General features: G+C 38.4%; 1 protein-coding gene across 2 annotated transcripts in view; it reads left to right on the top strand.

Moving 5' to 3' along the window:
* PPME1 (protein phosphatase methylesterase 1) overlaps positions 1 to 23,367 on the top strand; it is a 74,848-nt gene that overhangs the window by 11,398 nt on the left and 40,083 nt on the right. For both annotated transcript variants that reach the window (XM_074400937.1, XM_074400936.1), the window contains exons 2-3: positions 5,698 to 5,792; positions 6,326 to 6,417. In XM_074400937.1, the coding sequence (XP_074257038.1) occupies positions 5,698 to 5,792; positions 6,326 to 6,417 (187 nt within the window). The remainder of the gene's footprint in view (positions 1 to 5,697; positions 5,793 to 6,325; positions 6,418 to 23,367) is intronic.

Here is a 23,367-nt window from a genome sequence, read left to right as displayed (position 1 = left end):
AGCCCTTACTCAAAATGGAGTTGCTCTGGTTTGAATGCTTCTGACAAATTGACCATAAATACTAGTTTATTTCTGGACTTTTGATTCTATTTAGGTAATTTCTATGTCTGTTCTTGTACCTGTACCACAGTCTTGATTGGCGTAGTATCCCATTTGCTTTTACTAGAAATCTTATAAGGATTAGGTAAGGATTATTAGCCTCAAAGCTGCTTAATAATATTAATAACAAATATTTATTGGGAAACCAAACTAAGTGCTTTATGCATGTTAACTCATTTCAGACTGTCAACAGATATTAGTCATTGATATATATCAGGCTCTGGGGTGGGAATACATTGGTGAACAAATGGAAAACCTTCTTGCTCTAATGGATCTCACATTAGTGGTGAATTAGTTGGGATGACTGGAGGATAATAACAAATACGGGAATAAGATAATTTTAGAAAATAATTAGTTTTGTGATAAATAGAACAGACTAATTTGAGAGTAACCAAGGGATGAAAGGGCATCTTTGATCCTCATAATACCTCCTATAAAATTGATCCTATAATCCCCTGACATGAAGAAACTCAGGCTTACAGAAGTGAAGTGACTGCCCAAGGTCCCATAGTTTAATAAAGACAGAACTGGGTTATGAAAATAAACCTTTAGTTGGTAGCAAATTGAAAATTATTTCAAGTTTAAGAACTAATAACAAGACAGTATCTTCTCATTCTTTTTCTTTCTGCTGGAAATAGGTTGTTAACATTAAATTATAGGGTTCTTAATTTGGGATTCATAGATAGGTTTCTTGAAGCCAGTGGAATTATATACAAAATATATGTACATGCATTTTTTTTTTCTAGATCAAAGGTTCATAGCTTTCATCAAATTCTGAACATGGTCTGTGATAACAACAAAAGGTCCATAAACAAATTCGATTCATGTGACTTAGGAGACACCATATTTTCTGTGTGTCTTTCATAGCACCACTTTGTCTCCTCGCTGCCAAACTTCTTCCTCTGGCAACAGTAGGTGGGAGGAAATTATATATTTATTTTGTTAGATTTGAAATAAATTTTATTCTAATATAAAAAAAATTATACAATTACCTACCAGAATAGATTTTTATTTATAAATTGTAAGACTTAATTATTTATTTCTCTGTTCAAAACTTTAAAATTGACTTTGATTCTGCTGTCAGTCATTTTTCATATCTTGAACGTTCCCAGGATTTGTTCATTGCCTTTGAAAGGTTATTCTGTGTTTTCCTACTTTTAATTCCATTGTCAGTTAAGACACCCATTCTTTTCTCTTTTTTCTTTGTCAACCCTATTAACTGATCCCATACTTTTCTAGGTAGATTATTGCAAAATATTTTTTCCCGGAATCAAGTCTATCTTTTGCCTGTAACCAGATTGATCTTTCTGAAATAATTTCATCTCTACATTTTATTGACTCTTCAGGAGACAGGGTTTTGCCTTGTCACCCAGGCTAGAATGTAGTGGTGTGATTGCAGCTCACTGCATCCTTGATCTCTTGGGCTCAAATGATCCTCCTGCCTCAGCCTCTCAAGTAGCTAGAACCACAGGCACGTGCCACCATGCCTACCTAATTTTTTTTTTCAGTAGAAAGAAGGTCTTGCTATGTTGCCCAAGCTAGCCTCCATCTCCTGAGCTCAAGCGATCCTCCTGCCTTGACCTCCCAAAGTGCTGGGATTATAAGCATGAGCCACCATGTTCAGCCTGGCTCTTCATTTTCTCCCATCCAAGTACTAACCAGGCCCAACCCTGCTTAGCTTCCAAGATCAGACAAGTACTGGAACGTTCAGGGTATTATGGCCATACACTAGCACTTTGTTTTCTGTGGTATCATCCAAACCTATCTGACTATTGGGCCTCTGCAAAAAAAATCACACACATACAAATAACAGAAAAAGAACATGTATTTCCCATTTTATTAAGCTAACATACTTTCTCCACTATCTATGTTTAATTATGTCAACTTCTTTTAACTTTTCAAAAATGTTGTATTATTCCTTCCTCGTTCCAGTTAGCTATTTTTTTGTTGTATGTTTTCAGTGTCTCCTATGACAGGCAGCAGGCTGGGTTCTTATTCATACTTATTATCTGCCTGAAACGTCTTATCCCTCCTTCCCTATTTCCATCAGCTCAAATTATACCTGTCCTTCAAGGCCTAGCTTAAGTGTGTTGGTGTGGTTTTTTTTTTTTTAGCCTGTCTTTATTCTCCAAGCTGGAAGTAATCTTTGTTTCCTCCTTTGAACATTCACTGCACTTTAGCTGTACTTTTTAGGGTATTTAAGTCTTTGTATATTTTAGATATTTATGGACTTTTTTTCTCTCTTTTTTATAATTTTTTAAAATTTATGTTTCACTCCCAGTTTATGAGTGGAGGTATTTATGGACTTAATACTAACTTCTTGACAGCAAATATGTTGTTTCTCTAGTTTTATAGTTATCCCAGCATCTCCCATTATCCTATGTCAATTCCAATCTTATGTATATAATAGGTTTTTGGTAAATTTTTTTTTAATGAATTAATCTTCTTTTTTTGAGAGAGAGAGACAGAGTCTCACAGTTTTGCCCAGGTTAGAGTACAGTGGCTATTCACAGGTGTGATAATAGTGTACTACAGCCTTGAACTCCAGGGCTCAAGTGATCATGCTGTTTTAGTCTACTGAGTAGCTGGGACTACATGGGTGCATTACCACACCCAACAATCCAACAATAAATTATTTTTAAAATGTAACTATTAGTCTGTTTTGTGTTGCCGATAAAGATGTATCCAAACTGGGTAATGTATAAAAAGAAAAAGGTTTAATGGATTCACAGTTCCACATGACTGGAGAGTCTCATAATCATGACAGAAGGAAATAGGCACATCTTACATGGTGGCAGACAAGAGAGAATTGAGATTCAAGTGAAAGGGGTTTTCCCTTATAAAACCATCAGATCTCAGCTGGGCATGGTGGCTCAAGCCTGTAATCTCAGCACTTTGAGAGGCTGAGGCAGACAGATCACGAGGTCAGGAGTTTGAGGCCAGCCTGACCAACATGGTGAAACCCCATTTCTGAAAATACAGAAATTAGGTGGGCATGATGGCGTGTTCCTGTAATCCCAGCTACTCGGGAGGCTGAGGCAGCAGAATCGCTTGAACCTGGGAAGTGGAGGTTGCAGTGAGCCAAGATTGTGCTACTGCACTCCAGCCTGAGTGAGAGAGTGAGACTCCATCTAAAAAACAAAGCAAAAAACCCATCAGATCTCATGAGACTCATTCACTACCATGAAAACAGTATGGGAGAAACAGCCCCATGATTCAATTATCACCCACCAGGTCCTTCCCACAACGAATGGAATTATGGGAGCTACAATTCAAGATGAGATTTGGGTGGGGACACAGCCAAACCATATCAGTAACTTAACCTTCTTATGCTTTTGAAAGTTCTTTCACTACTTTAAAATTCTTTCATTATAACCCTATTGGGGAAGGGGGAAGTTAGCAATTAATTTAAAAAGGCCTACACAAGCTATAATGACCATATAGTAGCTAGGCATACAATAAGAATCTAAAACTATTTGAAAAATCAGTCTGTACTATATCCCTAAAATTCACAATATTCTGTTCTGACTAAAATACAAAAATAATGTAAGATTCTTGCCACCTCTGTGTAATGTGTAATATTGGTTACAAAATTAATTGAAGTCTTCTGATTTATAAACAATTGTATGTTTGTTTGTTGTTTTGAGATGTCTCACTCTGTCACCCAGGCTAGAGTGCAGTGGCTTGATTTTGGCTCACTGCAACTGCCGCCTTCTGGGTTCAACCTGCCTCAACCTTCCCAAGTAGCTGGGACTACAGGTGCATGCTACTACACCCAGCTTATTTTGTATTTTTAGTAGAATTGGGATTTTGCCATTTTGCCCAGGCTGGTCTCAAATTCCTGACCTCTGGTGATCTGCCTGCCTCGGCCTCTCAAGATGCTGGGATTACAGGCATGAGCCACCGTGCCCGGCACAATTATGTGTTTAAAAAAAGGTGTTGGGGTATGCTAGAAAATCTCTGTGGGAGTTGGGGCAACTTTTGGAGATGGAGGAATATTGATTCCTTAAATAAATGGGAATTATTCATTTGGTCAAAATAAGTTGAGTAGTCCCTGGAACCTTTTTTGTTTGTTTATTTTAAGTTTTGAATTAGAACTGGGCTCAGTTTATCTTCCCACCTCACTCTCTCCCTAGTGGCTGGGACTACAGGCCTTTTTTTTTTTTTTTTTTTTTTTAAATAGAAGAAATAAGTGGAGGGTGTTCTCCGATGAATAATTTCTATTTTTAGAAAGTAATTTTTCTTTAACTGGTACTGGGTAACTTGTAAAGGTTCTTTGGCATTGGTAGAGTCAGAGATTACAAAATGGAAACCTTCAATAATGTGGACTTAAGCCTTCTTTCTTTTCAGAAGCATAAATGACAGCATGAGAAAATTAAAGGATGAAAGAAATCTTACAGCATTGGGGTAAACGGCAGAGGCTTTGGAGAGAGAGTGGTAGAACTGGATTTGAATTTTGTCACTATTGCTGATAGAATGCTGAATTTCCTCCATTACTGGGAAGAATAGGTTGGAAACAGGATGGCTTAGAATTCCTTTCCTGTATTCTATCCAAGATTGAAGACATAAATTGTGACTAGACATTTATTAGTTTATTTTATTTAAAAATAATTTTATATTTTTAATAATACATGATCAAAAATCAACAGATAGAAACATAGATTGAAATTTTTTTCCTCTCGTTTCCCAATCATACTTTCCTTTCCAAGATACCATAAATGTTGTATTAGTATCCTTTCAGAGATATTGAAAACATACATAAACATATATATTTCCCAATTTTCCCAAGTGATAGCATATATATCATGTTCATCTTGGAGTTATATATTCACATATATGAATCTTGCAGTTATATATTCATATATAAAGACCTTTATCAATATATTTCTTCATTTTTACAATTAACTAGTATTTTTCTATGTACTACAATTTATTTTCATTGGTCCCCTATTGATGGATACTAGATTTTTTCCAACTTCTCTCTATTATAAAGGATGCTGCATTGAATACTTAAGTCATTTCACTTCTATGTGAGCAGTACTTCAGAGGAATTCCTGTAAGTTCAAGGTGTTGATATTGCCAGTTTGCCTTCCATGGAGGTTGTATATTGATTGGGAATGACAAGGAAGCATGAAAGAGTATGAGGAATTAAATTTGTAAAGGAGTAGTAGTGACCAGGAATGACTGTAGTAGGAATGATATTAGAGTCAGTTGGGAGGATGGAAATGAGCCTACAGTCAAGAGCAGGACAAAAAATTAGCAGGTTTTGTGTGTATATGAACACAGAATTTATTTGTGATTAAAATATATTAATGAATTTTGAAAAAAATCCTAAAATTTTTACTCTTCAATCTATGTTTGGATTTAAAAACATTTTAAAATACTTTAAAAAATATATTTACATTATTATGTAATATACTACATTAAATACATATTTAATACATTTTTGATACTTTGTGATGAACTCTTTGTATGTTTAAGAGAAAGTACCTTTGCTGTTTTCATTACTGATTTACATTTAGCGTTTATTGACCAAGATTTTATCTCTTTATGCATAATTACTTTTTTTTGAAATGCCTCTCTCTTTTTTTTCCTCAGCCCTGGAAGAAAGCGGGACTTTTCCCCTGTTCCTTGGAGTCAGTATTTTGAGTCCATGGAAGATGTAGAAGTAGAGAATGAAACTGGCAAGGATATATCCTTTGCGAAATGGCTTATTCTTTAGTGAGCTTATGAGATTGTCTAAGTTAAAAGACTTGCGTAGTTTCTAAAATGTTCTTTATTTCTGCTGCTTATTTTACCTTATTCCTCACTTGTTCTTTATGGAATATTGCCTGCAAGTCCATGCCAATAACTTTCTTGGCTGTAATTTTCTAATGCATGGAGAAGGGATTAAGAATTAAATTATTGAAACAGATATACTGTCTTAGAGACCCAGGGGAAGGTTTCATGAGTCAAGTGAGTTGAACTAGTTTTGTTTCTAGAATCCAGGGATTATGTACTCACTAGAGCAAAGGGAATTTTTTTTTAATTATTTTTGAACAAATGGTCACACTGGTTTCACGCTTCAAAAACAGAAGGTTGTTGTCTCAGAAATGTCTACTTAAGTTTCTCTTACGTTTGGCAGTCTGTAGTTGTGAATAAAGTTTCTAGCAATATTTTTATGATTAAATAATAAAAAACTTCAATGAGCAAAAACATAGATGTTTTATCTTTAACTATTCATACACTTTTCGAGTTTACAAGAGTGGTTCAGAGGGTCCAGTCCTGCTCCTTCTACATGGAGGAGGTCATTCTGCCCTTTCTTGGGCTGTCTTCACGGTAAGTAGGTTGTTGATGGTACAAGTTAATGTTAGCACTTTTGAAGTAATTCAAGTATAGGGACAAATCTTGGAAGTTAAAACATTCTATTTGGGAAGCAAGAATTGGTATTCCAGGCATACACACAGACTGGGTGATACGTTCTTCAGTATGTCTGAAGAACAGAGAGAAGGTTAGAAGTTTTGTAAAAAGGAGAAATGTTACATATTGCTCTTTGAGAAAGTTCATTGGTACTAGTAAAGTTTTGGGGAGAAAAGGAAAATAGGGAGTGATGGAAAATGTGAAGGAAACATTTAAAAATTAAAAAAACAGGTTTCAGAAGCTGGCAATTTCTGATTGATAAGTGACTGTGGTGAGTTAAGTCTCAGAACCACAGCATTGTTTCAGTAGCTATTAGATAAAACTGGTGTCATATTATAGCAGGCAGTTTCAGGAACCAGACTGACAGAGAATCACATTCTTGGAGCAATGTTATGTGCCCTGAGTGCTTTTTCTCCCTGGCCTCTCAACTCTGTTTTAATGGGATATGACAAGAATAACCCAATTTGTGTAAATCTCCACAGTACAATCATTGTTTACTTCTGGATGAATTGGACTATATTTCATGTTCACTTATACTGCTTGATTTAAGAAGCTTAGGGATATAGGAAAATCTGAATATTCATCATAGTAGGCTAAAGATTACTTATTTAAGCCAGAAGTTTTTAACTGGGGTGGGTCTTAGGCATGAATTCCTCAGCTTATAAAATTTTGCATATATGTGGATTGGTATGGGGAAGATGAGATTTGTACCTTGTCAAAAGTGGAGGTCTGTGTCTCAGTAATCTAACTAATAAAGAAGCAGACATTTTATTTAGGTGCTTTAGACAATGTCTATCACTTTGTCTTCCATATAGAGCCTGTGTAATACTTAGTACATGGAAATAATCTCATAAGAACTTGGAAAATGTTTCTTCCTTTTTGAAATTATTTTTTAAATATTAATGGTACTTGTTAGCTACAAGGAAGTAAATAACATTTGGCTAATGATACCCTGGTCTAGAGTAGAGGATATGTGTCTGTGTGAATGCTGTCAATTGTAGGTTTCCTAATACTCTTGACTCTGGGGTGGGACAGCCCGTGTGCAAGGAGAGATACTGCTAAGGAAGACACTAACAACATCTGTTTTTAAAATGAAGTTGTCATCTCATGTGTGCATCAAGCAGATATCCATTCTGTGTTTACCACTAGAGAGCCTGAAGGACAGAAAATGAGAGCAAGTGGGAATGCAGCACTAGGCAGCTGGAGCCAGATGTCTGTGGAGTTGAGGACAGCACTTTGTTCCTGGCAGCAGGGATTATTGGGGTTAAGTTTAAATCTTGTCTCTTCTTTTAGACCATGGATTCCTTGAAAATAGGGATAACATCTTATTTTTTGTTTCCCAAATGGCTTGAAACAGTTCTTTAAACATAGATACACATACAACAGCAATTAAATGACTTGGCCCTTGTCTTGTTTGCTACTTCTTCCTCTTACTCTAGGATAAATTGTATGACTTGTCCATAAGTACCAGGCTCTCTCACGTCTCTGGACCAGTACTGTCCAATAGAAATACAGTGCAAACCATATATATTATTTTAAATGTATTAGTAGACCCTTTAAATAGATAAAAAGAAACAGAATAAATTAATTTTAATATGTATATTTAACTATTGTATCCACAATGTCACTTCAACATGTTGAAGTAATTACACTGATTACCTAATCAATATAAAAATTATTGTTGAACGGTTACATTTATTTTTATACTTCTAAATTTAAAAATTTTATACTTATAGCACATCTCAGTTAGGGCTAGCCACGTTTCAAATTGTTGCTTTAGTCATTTACTCCGCAAATAGATTGCAAAGTTTTTTGGAGGCAAATTCCATGGCTTATTATGCCTAGCACATGTTGTATGCTCAAAGAATTTTATGTATGTATTTATTTTTTAAGAGACGAAATCTTGCTGTGTTGCCCAGGCTGGACATGAAGGCTTATGAGTAATTTTCCACCATCTTTCTATTTTCTAGGTTTTCAGTTACATGTTTATTACTTTCATAATTTAAAGATTGTTTTTTCTTTTACTGGAAACTATTTTCAAGGAAAAAGGTTTTTTGACAAGTTTGGCAAACTGGAACTTGTCTAGAGAAGAGCAATCAAGATTAGAATACTTTAAACAATAGCATTTTTTTCTTTTTCTTTTCTTTTTCTTTTTATTATTGCATTTTAGGTTTTGGGGTACATGTGAAGAACATGCAAGATTGTTGCATAGGTACACACATGGCAGTGTGATTTGCCGCCTTCATCCCCATCCCCCATATCTGGCATTTCTCCCCATGCTATCTCTCCCCAACTCCCTACCTCTCCCAACCCTCCCCTATTTCCCCTGACAGACCCCAGTGTGATGCTCCCCTCCCTGTGTCCATGTGTTCTCATTGTTCAATAGCGACCTATGAATGAGAACATGTGGTGTTTGATTTTCTGTTCTTTTGTCAGTTTGCTGAGAATGATGGTTTCCAGGTTCATCCATGTCCCTACAAAGGACATGAACTCATCGTTTTTGATGGCTGCATAATATTCCATGGTGTATATGTGCCACATTTTCCCTTTCCAGTCTATCATTGATGGGCATTTGGGTTAACAATAGCATTTTTAAGGAACAGTTGAAGGAACCGAAATGGGTTGGCATGAAGAAAAGAAAGACTTGGGAGACATAATATTTGTTTTCAAGGTTTTTTTTTTTTTTAAGTTTTAAAACAATACATTTTTATTGTCATAAATAAAATACATATTTAATAGGGTGCGACATATAGAGAGGTATAAAAAGGAAAATTAAAGTCATTTAAAGTCTTAACCAGAGATAATAACCATAAACATTTTGATGTATTTTCTCAGAATATTGTTTCCTATGCCTTTTATATTTTTCTTCATTAGTATATACTTCAAGCATGTAGAGATACACAAACAGAAAATAATATAAGAAACACCCATATACCCACCATGGAAAATTTTAAAATATTGATATTGTCCTACATATATTTAATATTCTTTATATATGTATACATAGATATTTTATTGCACTTTAGATTCTGGGGTACATGTGCAGAACATGCAGGATTGTTGCATAGGTACATACATGGCAATGTGGTTTGCTGCCTCTATCCCCCCATCACCTATATCTGGCATTTCTCCCCATGTTATCCCTCCTCAACTGTACCCCCTACCGTCCCTGTGCTACTCCCTCCGCAACAGGCCCCAGTGTGTGATGTTCCCCTGTGTCCATGTGTTCTTATTATTCAACACCCAGTTATGAGTGAGAACATGTGGTGTTTGATTTTCTGTTCTTTTGTCAGTTTGCTGAGAATAATGGTTTCCAGGTTCATCCATGTCCCTACGAAGGACATGAACTCATGTTTTTTTATGGCTGCATAGTATTCCATGGTGTAAATGTGCCACATTTTCCTTGTCCAGTCTATCATCGATGGGCATTTGAGTTGGTTCCAGGTCTTTGCTATTGTAAACAGTGCCACAATGAACATACATGTGCATGTGTCTTTATAATAGAACAATATATAATCCTTTGGATATATACCCAGTAGTGGGATTGCTGGGTCAAATGGAATTTCTATTTCTAGGTCCTTGAGGAATCGCCACACTGTCTTCCACAATGGTTGAACTAATTTACACTCCCACGAATAGTGTAAAAGTGTTATTTCTCCACATCCTCTCCAGCAACTGTTGTCTCCAGATTTTTTAATGATTACCATGCTAACTTGTATGAGATGATATCTAAATGTGGTTTTGATTTGTGTTTCTCTAATGACCAGTGATGATGAGTATTTTTTTCTATGTTTGTTGGCCTTATATATGTCTTGTTTTGAAAAGTGTCTGTTCATGTCCTTTGCCACTTTTGAATGGGTTTGTTTGTTTTTTTCTCGTAAATCTGTTTTAGTTCTTTGTAGATTCTGGATTTTAGCCCTTTGTCAGATAGGTAGATTTCAAAAATTTTTTCCCATTCTGTTGGCTGCTGGTTCACTCTAATGATTGTTTCTTTTGCTGTCAAGAAGCTTTGGAGTTTAATTAGATCCCATTTGTCTATTTTTGGCTTTTGTTGCCAATGCTTTTGGTGTTTTAGTCATGAAGTCCTTGCCTATGCCTATGTCATGAATGGTTTTGCCTAGGTTTTCTTCTAGGGTTTTTATGGTATTAGGTCTTATGTTTAAGTCTTTAATCCATCTGGAGTTAACTTTAGTGTAAGGTGTCAGGAAGAGGTCCAGTTTCTGCTTTCTGCACATGGCTAGCCAGTTTTCCCAACACCATTTATTAAACAGGGAATCATTTGCCCATTGCTTGTTCCTGTCAGGTTTGTCCAAGATTAGGTGATTGTAGATGTGTGCTGTTGCCTCTGAGGCCTCTGTTCTGTTCCATTGGTCTATATTGCTGTTTTGGTACCAGTACCATGCTGTTTTGATTACTGTAGCCTTGTAGAATGGTTTGAAGTCAGGTAGTGAGATGCCTCCCACTTTGTTCTTTTTGCTTTGAATTGACTTAGCTATGTGGGCTGTCTTTTGGTTCCATATGAAGTTTAAGGTGGTGTTTTCCAGTTCTGTGAAGAGGGTCATAGATAGCTTGATGGGGAGTGTTGAATCTATAAATCACTTTGGGCAGTATGGCCATTTTCATAATACCAATTTTTCCTAACCATGAGCATGGAATGTTTTTCCCTCTGTTTGTGTCCTCCCTTATTTCCTTGAGCAGTGGTTTGTAGTTCTCCTTGAAGAGGTCCTTTACGTCCTTTGTTAGTTGTATTCCTAGGTATTTTATTCTCTTCATAGCAATTGTGAATGGCAGTTCATCCTTGATTTGGCTGTCTGTTAGTCTGTTATTGGTGTATAGGAATGCTTGTGATTTCTGCACATTGATTTTGTATCCTGAGACGTTGCTTATCAGTTTAAGAAGATTTTGGGCTGAGATGATGGGATCTTCTAAATATACAATCATGTCATCTGCAAATAGAGACAATTTGACTTCCTCCTTTCCTGATCGAATATCTTTTATTTGTTTTTCTTGCCTGATTGCTCTGGCTAGAACTTCCAATACTATATTGAATAGGAGTGGTGAGAGTGGGCATCCTTGTCTAGTGCCAGATTTCAAAGGGAATGCTTCCAGTTTTTGCCCATTCAGCATGATATTGGCTGTGGGTTTGTCATAAATAGCTTTTATTATTTTGAGATACGTTTTGTTGATACTTAGTTTATTTAGAGTTTTTAGCATAAAGGCTGTTGAATTTTGTCAAAGGCCTTCTCTGCGTCTATTGAGATAATCATGTGGTTTTTGTCTTTGGTTGTGTTTATGTGGTGGATTACGTTTATAGACTTGTGTATGTTGAACCAGCCTTGCATCCCTGGGATGAAGCCTACTTGATCGTGATGGATAAGCTTTTTGATATGCTGTTGCAATCAGTTTGCCAGTATTTTATTGAAGATTTTTGCATCTGTGTTCATCATGGATATTGGCCTAAAGTTTTCTTCCTTTGTTGAGTCTCTGCTGGGTTTTGGTATCAGGATGATGTTTGTCTCATAAAATGATTTGTGAAGGATTCCCTCTTTTTGGATAGTTGGGAATAGTTTCAGAAGGAGTAGTACCAGCTCCTCTTTGTGTGTCTGGTAGAATTCATCTGTGAACCCATCTGGACCTGAACTTTTTTTGGTTGGTAGGCTATTAATTGCTGCCTCAACTTCAGTCCCTGCTATTGGTCTGTTCAGGAGTTCAACTTCTTCCTGGTTTAGGCTTGGAAGGGTGCAGGTGCCCAGGAATTTATCCATTTCTTTCAGGTTTACTGGTTTATATGCATAAAGTTGTTTGGAGTAATCTCTGATGGTGGTTTGTATTTCTGTGGAATCTGTGGTGATATCCCCTTTATCATTTTTTATTGTGTCTATTTGATTCTTCTCTCTTCTTTTTTATTAATCTGGCAAGCTGTATGTCTGTTGATCTTTTCAAAAAACCAGCTCCTGGATTTATTTATTTTGGGAGTTTTTTTGTGTGTGTCTCGATCTCCTTCAGTTCTGCTCTGATCTTAGTTATTTCTTGTCTTCTGCTAGCTTTTGAGTTTTTTTGATCTTCTTATTTCTTTAGCCCTTTCCATTTTGAGGATAGGGTATTGATTTTAGATCTTTCCTTGCTTCTCATGTCAGCATTTATTGCTATAAATTTTCCTCCAGACACTGCTTTAAATGTGTCCTAGAGATTCTGGTACATTGTATCTTCATTCTCGTTGGTTTCAAAGAACACTTCATTTCATTGTTTATCCAGTCAACATTCAAGGACTAGTTATTCAGTTTCCATGAAGTTGTGCAGTTCTGAGTTAGTTTCTGAATCCTGAGTTCTAATTTGATTGCACTGTGGTCTGAGAGACTGTTAATGATTTCCGTTCTTTTGCACTTACTGAGGAGTGATTTACTTCCAATTATGTGGTCAATTTTAGAGTAGATGTGATATGGTGCTGAAAAGAATGTATATTCTGTGGATTTGGGGTGGAGAGTTCTGTAAATGTCTGTTAGGTTTGCTTGGTCCAGATCTGAGTTCAAGTCCTGGATATCCTTGTTAATTTTCTATCTCGTTGATCTGTCTAATATTGATAGTGGAGTGTTAGTCTCCTGCTATTATTGTGTGGGAGTCTAAGTCTCTTTGTAGGTCTTTAAGAATTTGCTTTATGTATCTGGGTGCTCCTGTATTGGGTGCATATGTATTTAGGATCGTTAGCTCTTCTTGTTGCATTGATCCTTTTACTGTTATGCAATGCCCTTCTTTGTCTCTTTTGACCTTTGTTTGTTTAAAGTCTATTTTATCAGAGACTAGGATTGCAACTCCTGCTTTTTTTTCTTCTCCATTTGCTTGGTAAATCTTCCTCCATCCCTTTATTTTGAGCCTATGTATGTCCTTGCATGTGAGATGGGTTTCCTGAATATTGCATGTGAGATGGGTTTCCTGAATACCGCACGCCGATGGATTTTGACTTTTTATCCAAATTGCCAGTCTGTGTCTTTTGATTGGTACATTTAGCCCATTTACATTTAAGGTTAATATTGTTATGTGTGAGTTTGATACTGCCATTTTGATGCTAGCTGGTTGTTTTGCCCATTAGTTGATGCAGTTTCTTCCTTATGTTGATGGTCTTTACCATTTGGTACGTTTTTGGAGTGGCTGGTACTGGTTGTTCATTTCTATGTTTAGTGCTTCTTTCAGGAGCTCTTGTAAGGCAGGCCTGGTGGTGATGAAATCTCTGAGCAATTGCTTGTTTGTAAAGGATTTTATTTCTCCTTCACTTCTGAAGCTTAGTTTGGCTGGATATGAAATTCTAGGTTGACAGTTCTTTTCTTTAAGGATGTTGAATATTGGCCCCCACTATCTTCTGGCTTGTAGGGTTTCAGCAGAGAAATCTGCTATGAGTCTGATGGGCTTCCCTTTGTGGGTAACCTGACCTTTCTCTCTGGCTGCCCTCAGCATTTATTCCTTCATTTTAAACCCAAGTGAATCTGATGATTATGTGCCTTGGAATTCCTCTTCTTGAGGAATATATTTGTAGTGTTCTCTGTGTTTCCTGGACTTGAATATTGGCCTGCCTTGCTAGGTTGGGGAAGTTCTACTAGCTAATATCCTGAAGAGTGTTTTCCAGCTTGAATTCATTCTCTCTGTCACATTCAGGTACATCTATCAAACGTAGATTAGGTCTTTTCACGTAATCCCATTTTTCTTGGAGGCTTTGTTCATTTCCTTTTAGTCTTTTTTGTCTAATCTTGCCTTCTCATTTTGTTTCATTGAGTTGATCTTCAGTCTTTGATATCCTTTCTTCTGCTTGGTCGATTCGGCTATTGAAACTTGTGTGTGCTTAGTGAAGTTCTTGGGTTGTGTTTTTCAGCTCCGTCAATTCATTTATATTTTTCTCTAAGAATATTCTTGTTATGCTGTTTATTCTTGTTAGCATTTCGTCAAACCATTTTTCTAGGTACTTAGTTTCTTTGCATTTTGTTAGAACATGTTCTTTTAGCTCAGATAAGTTTGTTATTACCCACCTTCTGAAGCCTGTTTCTGTTAATTCATCAGACTCATTCTCCGTCCAGCCTTGTTCCCTTACTGGTGAGGAATTGTGATCCCTTGGAGGAGGAGACGCATTCTGGTTTTGGGTGTTTTCATCCTTTTTGCACTGGTTTCTTCCCATCTTTGTGGCTTTATCTGCCTGTGTTCTTTGTAGTTGGTGACTTTTGGATGGGGTCTCTGAGTGGACATCCTTTTTGTTAATGATCAAGTTATTTCTTTCTGTTTTTTAGTTTTCCTTCTACAGTCAGGCCCCTCTGCTGTAGGACTGCTGGAGGTCCACTCCAGACCCTGCTGGCCTGGGGATCACCTGTGGTGGCTGCAGAACAGTAAGGGTTGCTGCCACTTTCTTCTTCTGTTAACTTTGTCTCAGAAGGATACCTGCCAGATGTCAGCCTGAGCTCTCCTTTATGAGGTGTCTCTGGTTATATGGGGGTTGAGGAGCTGCTTGATCTGTCCCTTATAGGAGCTCAAGTGCTGCGTTGCTTTCAGAGCTGCTGCGCAGGTATGTTTAAGTCTGCTGCAGCGGAATTCATAACTGTCTTTTTTCCCAGGTTCTCTGTCCTGGGAAAGTGGGGCTTTATTTATAAGTTCCTGACATGCTGCTGCCTTTTTTCAGGGATGCTCTGCCTAGACATAGCCTAGGCACAGTCTGTCAGCAGAGGCATTGCTGAGCTGCTGTAGGCTCTGCCCAGCTGTTGTGTGAACTTCCTTGCAGTTTTGTTTATAGAGGTATAGTTAGAACTGCCTTGGTAATGGCAAATTGCCTTGGTAATGGCAGACTGCCTCAGTAATGGTGGACTGCCTCAGTAATGGCAGACCCCTTTCCTCCTGTAGAGCCGGACCATCCCTTGTCTAGCTGTGCTTGCTGTGAAACTCTCAGTCCAGAGCATTTCTGATTGCTGGTCTTTGTGGGGGTTGGATTTGCTGAGCCACCTGGCTCCTTGTTTCAGCCCCCTTTTTTTGCAGTTGAATGGGCGGCTCTATATGCCAGGCATTCCGGGCACCAGTTGAAACAACTGCCCAGATTTGTGTGAGTTTTTGTGTGGAGACCTGCTGTGCCAGCTGAAACAGCTGTGCTAGGAACTTGTGGTGCTTTTCAGCCCAGGAATCTCCTGGTCTGTGGGCAGTAAAAACTCATATGGAAATGCAGTGATCACTTACCCTCTGCATTGTTCTCTCTGGGAATTGCATTCCAGAGCTGTTTGTATTCGGCCATCATGGATCTGCCCTTTCAGTTGTATTTTATGTATTCACTTTTTAGACAGCGTCTCAGTCTTTCGTCCAGGATAGTGTACAGTGGCACAGTCATAGCTCAGTGCAACCTGAACTCCTGGGCTCAAGCTATCTTCCCACCTCAGTCTCCCAAGTAGCTAGGACTACAGGTGTGCACCACCACATCCGGCTAATTTTTAAATTTTTTGTATAGACAATGTCTCACTGTGTTCCCCAGGCTTGTGTCAAACTCCTGGCCTCAAGCAGTCTTCTTGACTTGGCCTTGCAAAGTGTTGAGAATTACAGCATGAGCCACCAAGCCTGCCCTTCAATTATAATAAGAAAAAAAACTAGCCACATCTTTTAAACATTTACTCTGTCCCAGGTACTATGCTAAGTGCTTAGGTGGATTTAATTTTCTGTAATACTATGAGATTAGGCAGATAAGGACTGAAATTTAGTGAAGTTACAGACCCAATGACAGCATGAAAACTCAAATGTACTTGTGTCTGACTCCAGTGTGCATATTTCTTTGAAGACTGCTTTTATGCCACCTAAGAGGAATGATTCAGGGCAGAAACTATAGAGACCTATTCTTGACACACATAGGCAGAAATTCTAAAGATTAGGACTTTTACAAAGAAACCCATGTCCTCTGCAGAGGAACAGCAAGCATCATTTCGCTGGAAGGATTTAATTGTGAATGTATTCTTCCAAGTTCCTTCTTATCCATAATTCTATAAATCCTTGATCCTAAGTAGAACTCCTTTTCCATCTAAATGTTTTGTGTTTGGGGAGGGAAAATCCCCCATATCCAGGTTCACCAGAAGTTCTGTTATCTCTCAAGAGAAAGCATTTATACCTTGGCTTTAGTAACAGAAATGAACAAACAAACAACCGTAAAGCACTTGGGAAACTTTTATCTATAACCACTTTTGTGGAACTATCAAAGAGATAAAACTATTGAGTAAAATTATACTGTTTTAAAGAATAGTCTTTAAATATCTAGAAAATTAGTTTCTGAATTTTTTATTCTTTGTTTATATTCAATAAGTTAGTGATTATAGTTGCTGCTACAGTAGTCAAGTTTATCATATATAATGAGTAATAATGTATAGCTTCTGTAGCCTTCTCCCATCAGCAAGTACTAGGTATAACAGACTAGCCAAGCTGCTGTGGGAGAATCCAGAATAAAGCAGAAACTGAAGTTTGGCTGAGCCAGAAGAGAGAGGAGAGGAACAGTGGGAGCTCATTAGCACATGCAGCTGCAGCAGGCTACATTTGGCCAGCTTCCAGTGGTTTTCAGCTTTGGTACCTGTGAAGAACCTGGGACCAGACAAGTGTGGATTGATCGAAGCCAAGAACCGAACCTGAGTGTCTGCTGATTTCTCTTTCTTCTTCCAGTTAATTCAGTTGATTTCAGCAAATATTTACTGAGTATATTTCATATCCCAAGCTTTGTGCTGAGTAACTAGTGTTCAAAAAATGAAACTTCTGAGTCACTAAGGTTCAAAAAATGAGACTTCAGGGCCGGGTGTGGTGGCTCATGCCTATATTCCCAACACTTTGGGAGGCCAAGGTGGGTGGATCATGAGGTAAGGAGAGTCAGACCATCCTGGCCAACATGGTGAAACCCCATCTCTACTAAAAATACAAAAATTAGCTGGGCATGGTGGCACGTGCCTGTAGTCCCAGCTACTCAGGAGGCTGAGGGCAGGAGAATCGCTTGATCCCAGGAGGCAGAGGTTTCAGTAAGCTGAGACAGTGCCACGGCACTCTAGCCTGGCAACAGAGTGAGACTCCGTATTATTAAGACTTCACTCTTTAATAAGATCAGCCAATCAGCAAATACTTATTAAACCCCTGCTGTGCACCAGGCATTGTACAGGTGCTGTGGATACAGTGGAAAATTAAACATATATCCCATCTTCCTGTTCTTACGATGTTTAAATCTAATGGGGAAGGTAGGAAAAAGGAAATGGCACATGTATAAAAATAATACAGCAAACATTTCAAGAAACTTTTATCTCAGACTAGGTTTTGAATGTCAAAGCAGCTTAATCTATTTGAATTTAAATAGGTGGGTATAATACCTCCTTGTTAATAGGGTGGTTGTGAAAATTCAACAAAAAAAGATGTAAGGTTCTTGGTAAAGTGCTTGACCCACAAGCATTCAGTTGTTAGATCTGAGTTTGCAGCAAGATACAAAGGTAACACAGAGGAAGGAATGATTAACTTGTGGTAGACAACGGGACTACAAGGAAAGTTTCATGAGAGAGGACATCTGAAATGGTTTTTAAGACTAAATAGAAGTTGGATTAGTAGGGAAGGCATGCCAAGAAAAGGTAAGCACAAAGGCATTGAAGATTATAACAGTGAAGTATGTTTTGGAAATTTTAAGTGGCTTGGTTCTAGTTTGGGTAGAGTCGAGGTTATAGTTGTATAATGTATGATGAGGGTGGGGAGCAGGGAAAGAGGTGACTAGAGAAAATACTGGGGCAAAATTTTAGGAGGGTCATATACACCTAGCTAGGGAATTGCACCTTTAGTTCCCCTTTACTTCTGGGTAAGAGTAGAGGGAACTATTTTTGTTTGTTTGCTTTAGTTTTTGAGACAGGGTCTCACTCTCTAACCCAGGCTGGAGCACAGTGATGCAATCATGGCTTACTACAACCTTGACCTCCTGGGCTCAAGAGATCTCCCATCTCAGCCTCCTGAGTAGCTGGACCACAGGTGTGCACTGCCACACTCAGCTATTTTTTTTTTTTTTTTTTTTTTTTGAGACAGAGTCTTGCTCTGTTGCCCGGGTTGGAGTGCAGTGGTGCAATCTCGGCTCACTACAACCTCCGCCTCCCAGATTCAAGCAATTTTCCTGCCTCAGCCTCCTGAGTAGCTGGGACTACAGGTATGCACCACCACGCCCAGCTAATATTTGTATTTTTAGTAGAGACGGGGTTTCACCGTGTTGACCAGGATGGTCTTGATCTCTTGACCTTGTGATCCACCTGCCGCGGTCTCCCAAAGTGCTGGGATTAGAGGCGTGAGCCACCACACCCGGCATATTTTTAGTTTTTTATAGAGAGGGAATCTCACTGTATTGCCCAGGCTGGTCTTGGAACACCTGGCTTCAAGCAGTCCTCTTGCCTTAGCCTCTCAGAATGCTGGATTTACAGGCACGAGCTACTGTGTCTGGCCATGGGTGCTATTTTTAAATACAACACTTCCCCCACCCGCATCCACATTAAGCATATTTTAGATGTGTCATAATTGGAGAGGGAGTATCAAAGCATGTTTTGCTTGACACACATTCACACTGTAAAGTTCTGGTGAGTTAAGTATCTTGATACACATTTACCTGATTATAATTGGGTACCACTGTTTTAGGCAATAGGAAGCTATTGAAGAGCTTTAGAAAAATCAAAATACTAGTATAGATGATTGATTGGTCAAGAAACCACAGTGGAGAGACTAGTTAGAAGACTATGCTTATGTTACTCAGTTTTTTTTTTTTTTTTTGAGATGGAGTCTTGCTCTGTCGCCAGGGTGGAGTGCAGTGGCACAATCTCAGCTCACTGCAACCTCCGCCTCCTGGATTCAAGCGATTCTTCCACCTCAGCCTTCCGAGTAGCTGGGACCACAGGCATGTGCCACCATGCATGGCTATTTTTTGTATTTTTAGTAGAGACGGGGTTTCACCATGTTGGCCAGGATGGTCTCGATCTCTTGACCTTGTGACCCACCCGCCTCGGCCTCCCAAAGTGCTGGGATTACAGACGTGGGCCACCGTGCCCAGTATTACTCAGTTCTAAATATTTGACATCTTAAGGAATATTAATTTCTTTAAAAGAGGAAGCTCATTTACATTTTCTATTATTTAAAAAACTACTTAGGATAATACTGTTTTAAGCTGTTTGATTTATTTATGAATGTGTTACCAGTCTAATACCAAAACCAAGCAATGATAATGCAGGAAAACTAAGCCTGTTTCACTTATAAAATAGGTTCAGAAATGGGGCACAGTGGCACATACCTATAGTCTCAGCTACTTGGGAAGCTAAGGTGGGAGGAGTGTTTGAGTCCAGGAGTTTGAGGTTGTAGTGAGCCAAGATCATGCTACTGCAGTCTAGCCTGGGTGACAGAGCAAGACCTATCTCATTTATACATACATACATAAATACTCATTCTCTTGCTCATTCACATAATCCTAAGGAAAATAATAGCAGATTGATAGTGTGGTAAAATAATAATACACTCTGAGCAGGTAGGTTTTGTTCAAGGAATGCAAGAATGTCTCAGCATTAGAAAATCTTATTAGTATGACTCACCTCTTACCTCACTTGATGCCCAAAAAGGACTTGATAAACTATAATATCCATTCATGTTGAAAACTCTTGGCAACTAGGAATAGATAAAAAAACTTCCTAAAGATTATAAAATTTATATAGAGGGCAGAATTGCATAAATATCATACTTAGTGGTAAAACAGACACATTCCTCTTAAACTCAGGGATAAGACAAGTGTTATGGTTTGGATATTTGACCCCTCTAAATCTCAGTTTAAGTTCAATCCCTAATGTTGAAGGTGAGGTCTAATGGGAAATGTTTAGGTCATGGAAGTGGATCCTTCATGAATGGCTTGATGCCATTCTCGTGGTAATGAATGAGTTCTTACTCTTCTACTTCTTGTAAGAGTTGTTTACAAAGGTCTGACATCTGCTTCCCCTCTTTCTGCTTCCACTTTCAACACATAACCTCTGCATATGTCAGCTCCCCTTACCCTTGCATCATGAGCGGAAGCAGCCTGATGCACTCAGCAGAGCAGATGTTGGTGCTGTACTTTTTGTACAGCTTGTAGAACTGTGACCCAAATAAACGTCTTTTCCTTACAAATTACCCAGGCTCAGGTATTTATTTATAGCAACATAAATGGACTAAGACAATAAGGGTGCAATTTTCAGTTTTATATTAGAGCTTCTAGCAAACAAGATGAAAAAGACAAATGAGTTTTAAAGATTTGAAAAAAAAGTGGCTAGGACAGGATATTCTCTCCCTAGAAAATCAAAGAAAATCAACTGACAAATGACTAGTTAAGCAAGAGTTTACAAAGTTGATGTTTTAAAAATCTGTCTTTTCTAAAATTAGCACTTAGCAGATCTGGAAATGTAATAGGAAAAATGATCCTATTAATAAAAGCAACAAAATATAAAATACTTGGAAATAGACCCTATTTTTTAAATGTTTAAGACACTTGTGAAGAAAATGATAAAATGTCACAGACGGCTTTAAAGGAAAATCTGAATAGGGAAATTAGGTTCTTGTATGAATCTAGCTAAGCTGGTTAAGATCCCAGTGGGCTGCTGGGCGCAGTAGCTCAAGCCTGTAATCCCAGCACTTTGGGAGGCCGAGGCGGGTGGATCAAGAGGTCAAGAGATCGAGACCATCCTGGTCAACATGGTGAAACCCCGTCTCTACTAAAAATACAAAACATTAGCTGGGCATGGTGGTGCGTGCCTGTAATCCCAGCTACTCAGGAGGCTGAGGCAGAATTGCCTGAACCCAGGAGGTGGAGATTGCGGTGAGCCGAGATCGCGCCATTGCACTCCAGCCTGGGTAACAAGAGTGAAACTCCATCTCAAATAAAATAAAATAAAATAAAAGATCCCAGTGGGATTTTTTGTGAGACTTAATTAACAAATTGAAATTCACACAGAATAATAAATGCCGAGGAATAACCAAGATAATTTTGTAAAAGAGTAAGAAGGAAGTGACTCGCTGTTTGACATATCAAAGCATACTGCAAAAGTCTGTCAGTTAATAGTATGGTATTGACAGAAAGAAAAAAGAAATAAGCCCATGTATAAGGAATTTAATATACAGTGAAAATAACAGTACAAATGGATTAAAGAGATGAATTTAAAAAACAAATCATAAGAAAATTCAGATATTGCCTAAGGCAGCCACCTTAAACTTAGCCAAAAGAAGTAAAAGCCATAAGTAAAAGATTAATTTAACTTAGCCAAAAGAAGTAAAAGCCATAATAAAAGATTAATTTGACTTTACCAAAACAAAAACTTCTAGACAAAATACCTTAAAAGAGCGAAACTCCGTCTCAAAAAAAAAAAAGCTAAAAACACAAGCTATGTGCTAAATAAAAAATATTTCATATATGTGCAATATAAACTATAAGCAAAGGGCTAATATTTTCATTGTATTTAAAAGAAGACCACAAAGCAGCAAGAAAAAAGACAATCTAGAAGAAAAATTGATGAGATAAGAAATGTCAGTTCATAGAAAAAATACAGATAATGAAGAAATTTATAAAAATGGGACTACCTTATTATGAACTGGCAAAATATAAAGTAAAATAAAAGACTAACACTTTTAAGGGGGGAAGCAGAGCATGTTGAAATAGAATCTTCCACTGATTATCCTTCCCACAGGAACACCAAATTGAGCAAATGCCCACATAAAAAAGCATCTTCATAAGAACCAAAAATCAGGTGAATGATCACAGTACTTAGATTTATCTTCATATCACTTAAGGAGACACTGAAGAGGATAGAAAAGACAGTCTTGAATTACTGACATCACCCCTTTTCTATCTGCTGGCAGTGAATGCAGGGAATGAAGAGAGAATCTGTATGCTTGGGAGAGGGAGAGCACAGGGATTGTGTGACTTTGCATTGGAACTCAGTGCTGCCCTATCACAGTGGAAAGCAACACTGGGCAGGACTCAGCGCCCACAGAAAGAGGATTTAGACCAGCCTTAGTCAGAGGGGAATTACCCATTCTACTGTTCTGAATTTGAGTTCTGGAAGGCCTTGCCTTCTCAAGCTAAAGGGCACTGGGGTCTTAAATAAACTTGAAAGGCAGACTAGGCCACAAAGACTGCCGTTCCTGGGCAAGTCCTGGTGCTGTGCTGGTCTTGGAGCCAGTGGACTTGAGCAGCACATGACTTAGTGAGACACCAGGGGCAGCCAGGGGAGAGTGCTTATACCACCCCTTCCCCAAACCCAGGTGGAGCAGTTTGCAGCTCTGGGAGAGACTCTTTTCTTCTGCTTGAAAAGAAGAGAGGAAAGGGGACTTTGTCTTGCAGCTTGGATACCAGCTCAGCTATAGTAGGATAAGGCATCAGGCAGCGTACCAAGGCCCATTACAGGCCCTAACTTAACAGACAGCATGATACACACTGAGCCAGAAGGGAATGTGCTTCCCTGAAGGGAAGGTCCTAATCTTGGCAGGATTCATCACTTGCTGACTAAAGAGTCCTTGGGCCCTGACTAATCAGCAACAGTATCCAGACAGTACTCACTGCATTCCTGAGGTAAGACTTAGAGATGTGCTGGCTTCAGGCATGACCCAACACATTCCTAGCTGTGGTGGCTATGAGGAAGGACTCTTTCTGCTTGATAAAAGAAGAGGGGAGAGTAAAGAAGGCTTTGTGTTGCAGTTAGGTACCAGCTCAGCCACAGTGGGGTAGAGCACCAACTGGACTCTTGGGGTTCCCAATTCCAGGCCTTGGTTCTTGGACAGCATTTCTGGTGCCTTATCCTACCATAGCTGAGCTGGTATCCAAGTTGCAAGACAGTCAGAGAGGAGCCCACTGACCTGAAGAGT

The sequence above is a fragment of the Saimiri boliviensis genome, chromosome 6, assembly GCF_048565385.1.
Source record: "Saimiri boliviensis isolate mSaiBol1 chromosome 6, mSaiBol1.pri, whole genome shotgun sequence".
Classification (NCBI taxonomy): Eukaryota; Metazoa; Chordata; class Mammalia; order Primates; family Cebidae; genus Saimiri; species Saimiri boliviensis.
This window is presented reverse-complemented; position numbering and strand designations above follow the sequence as displayed.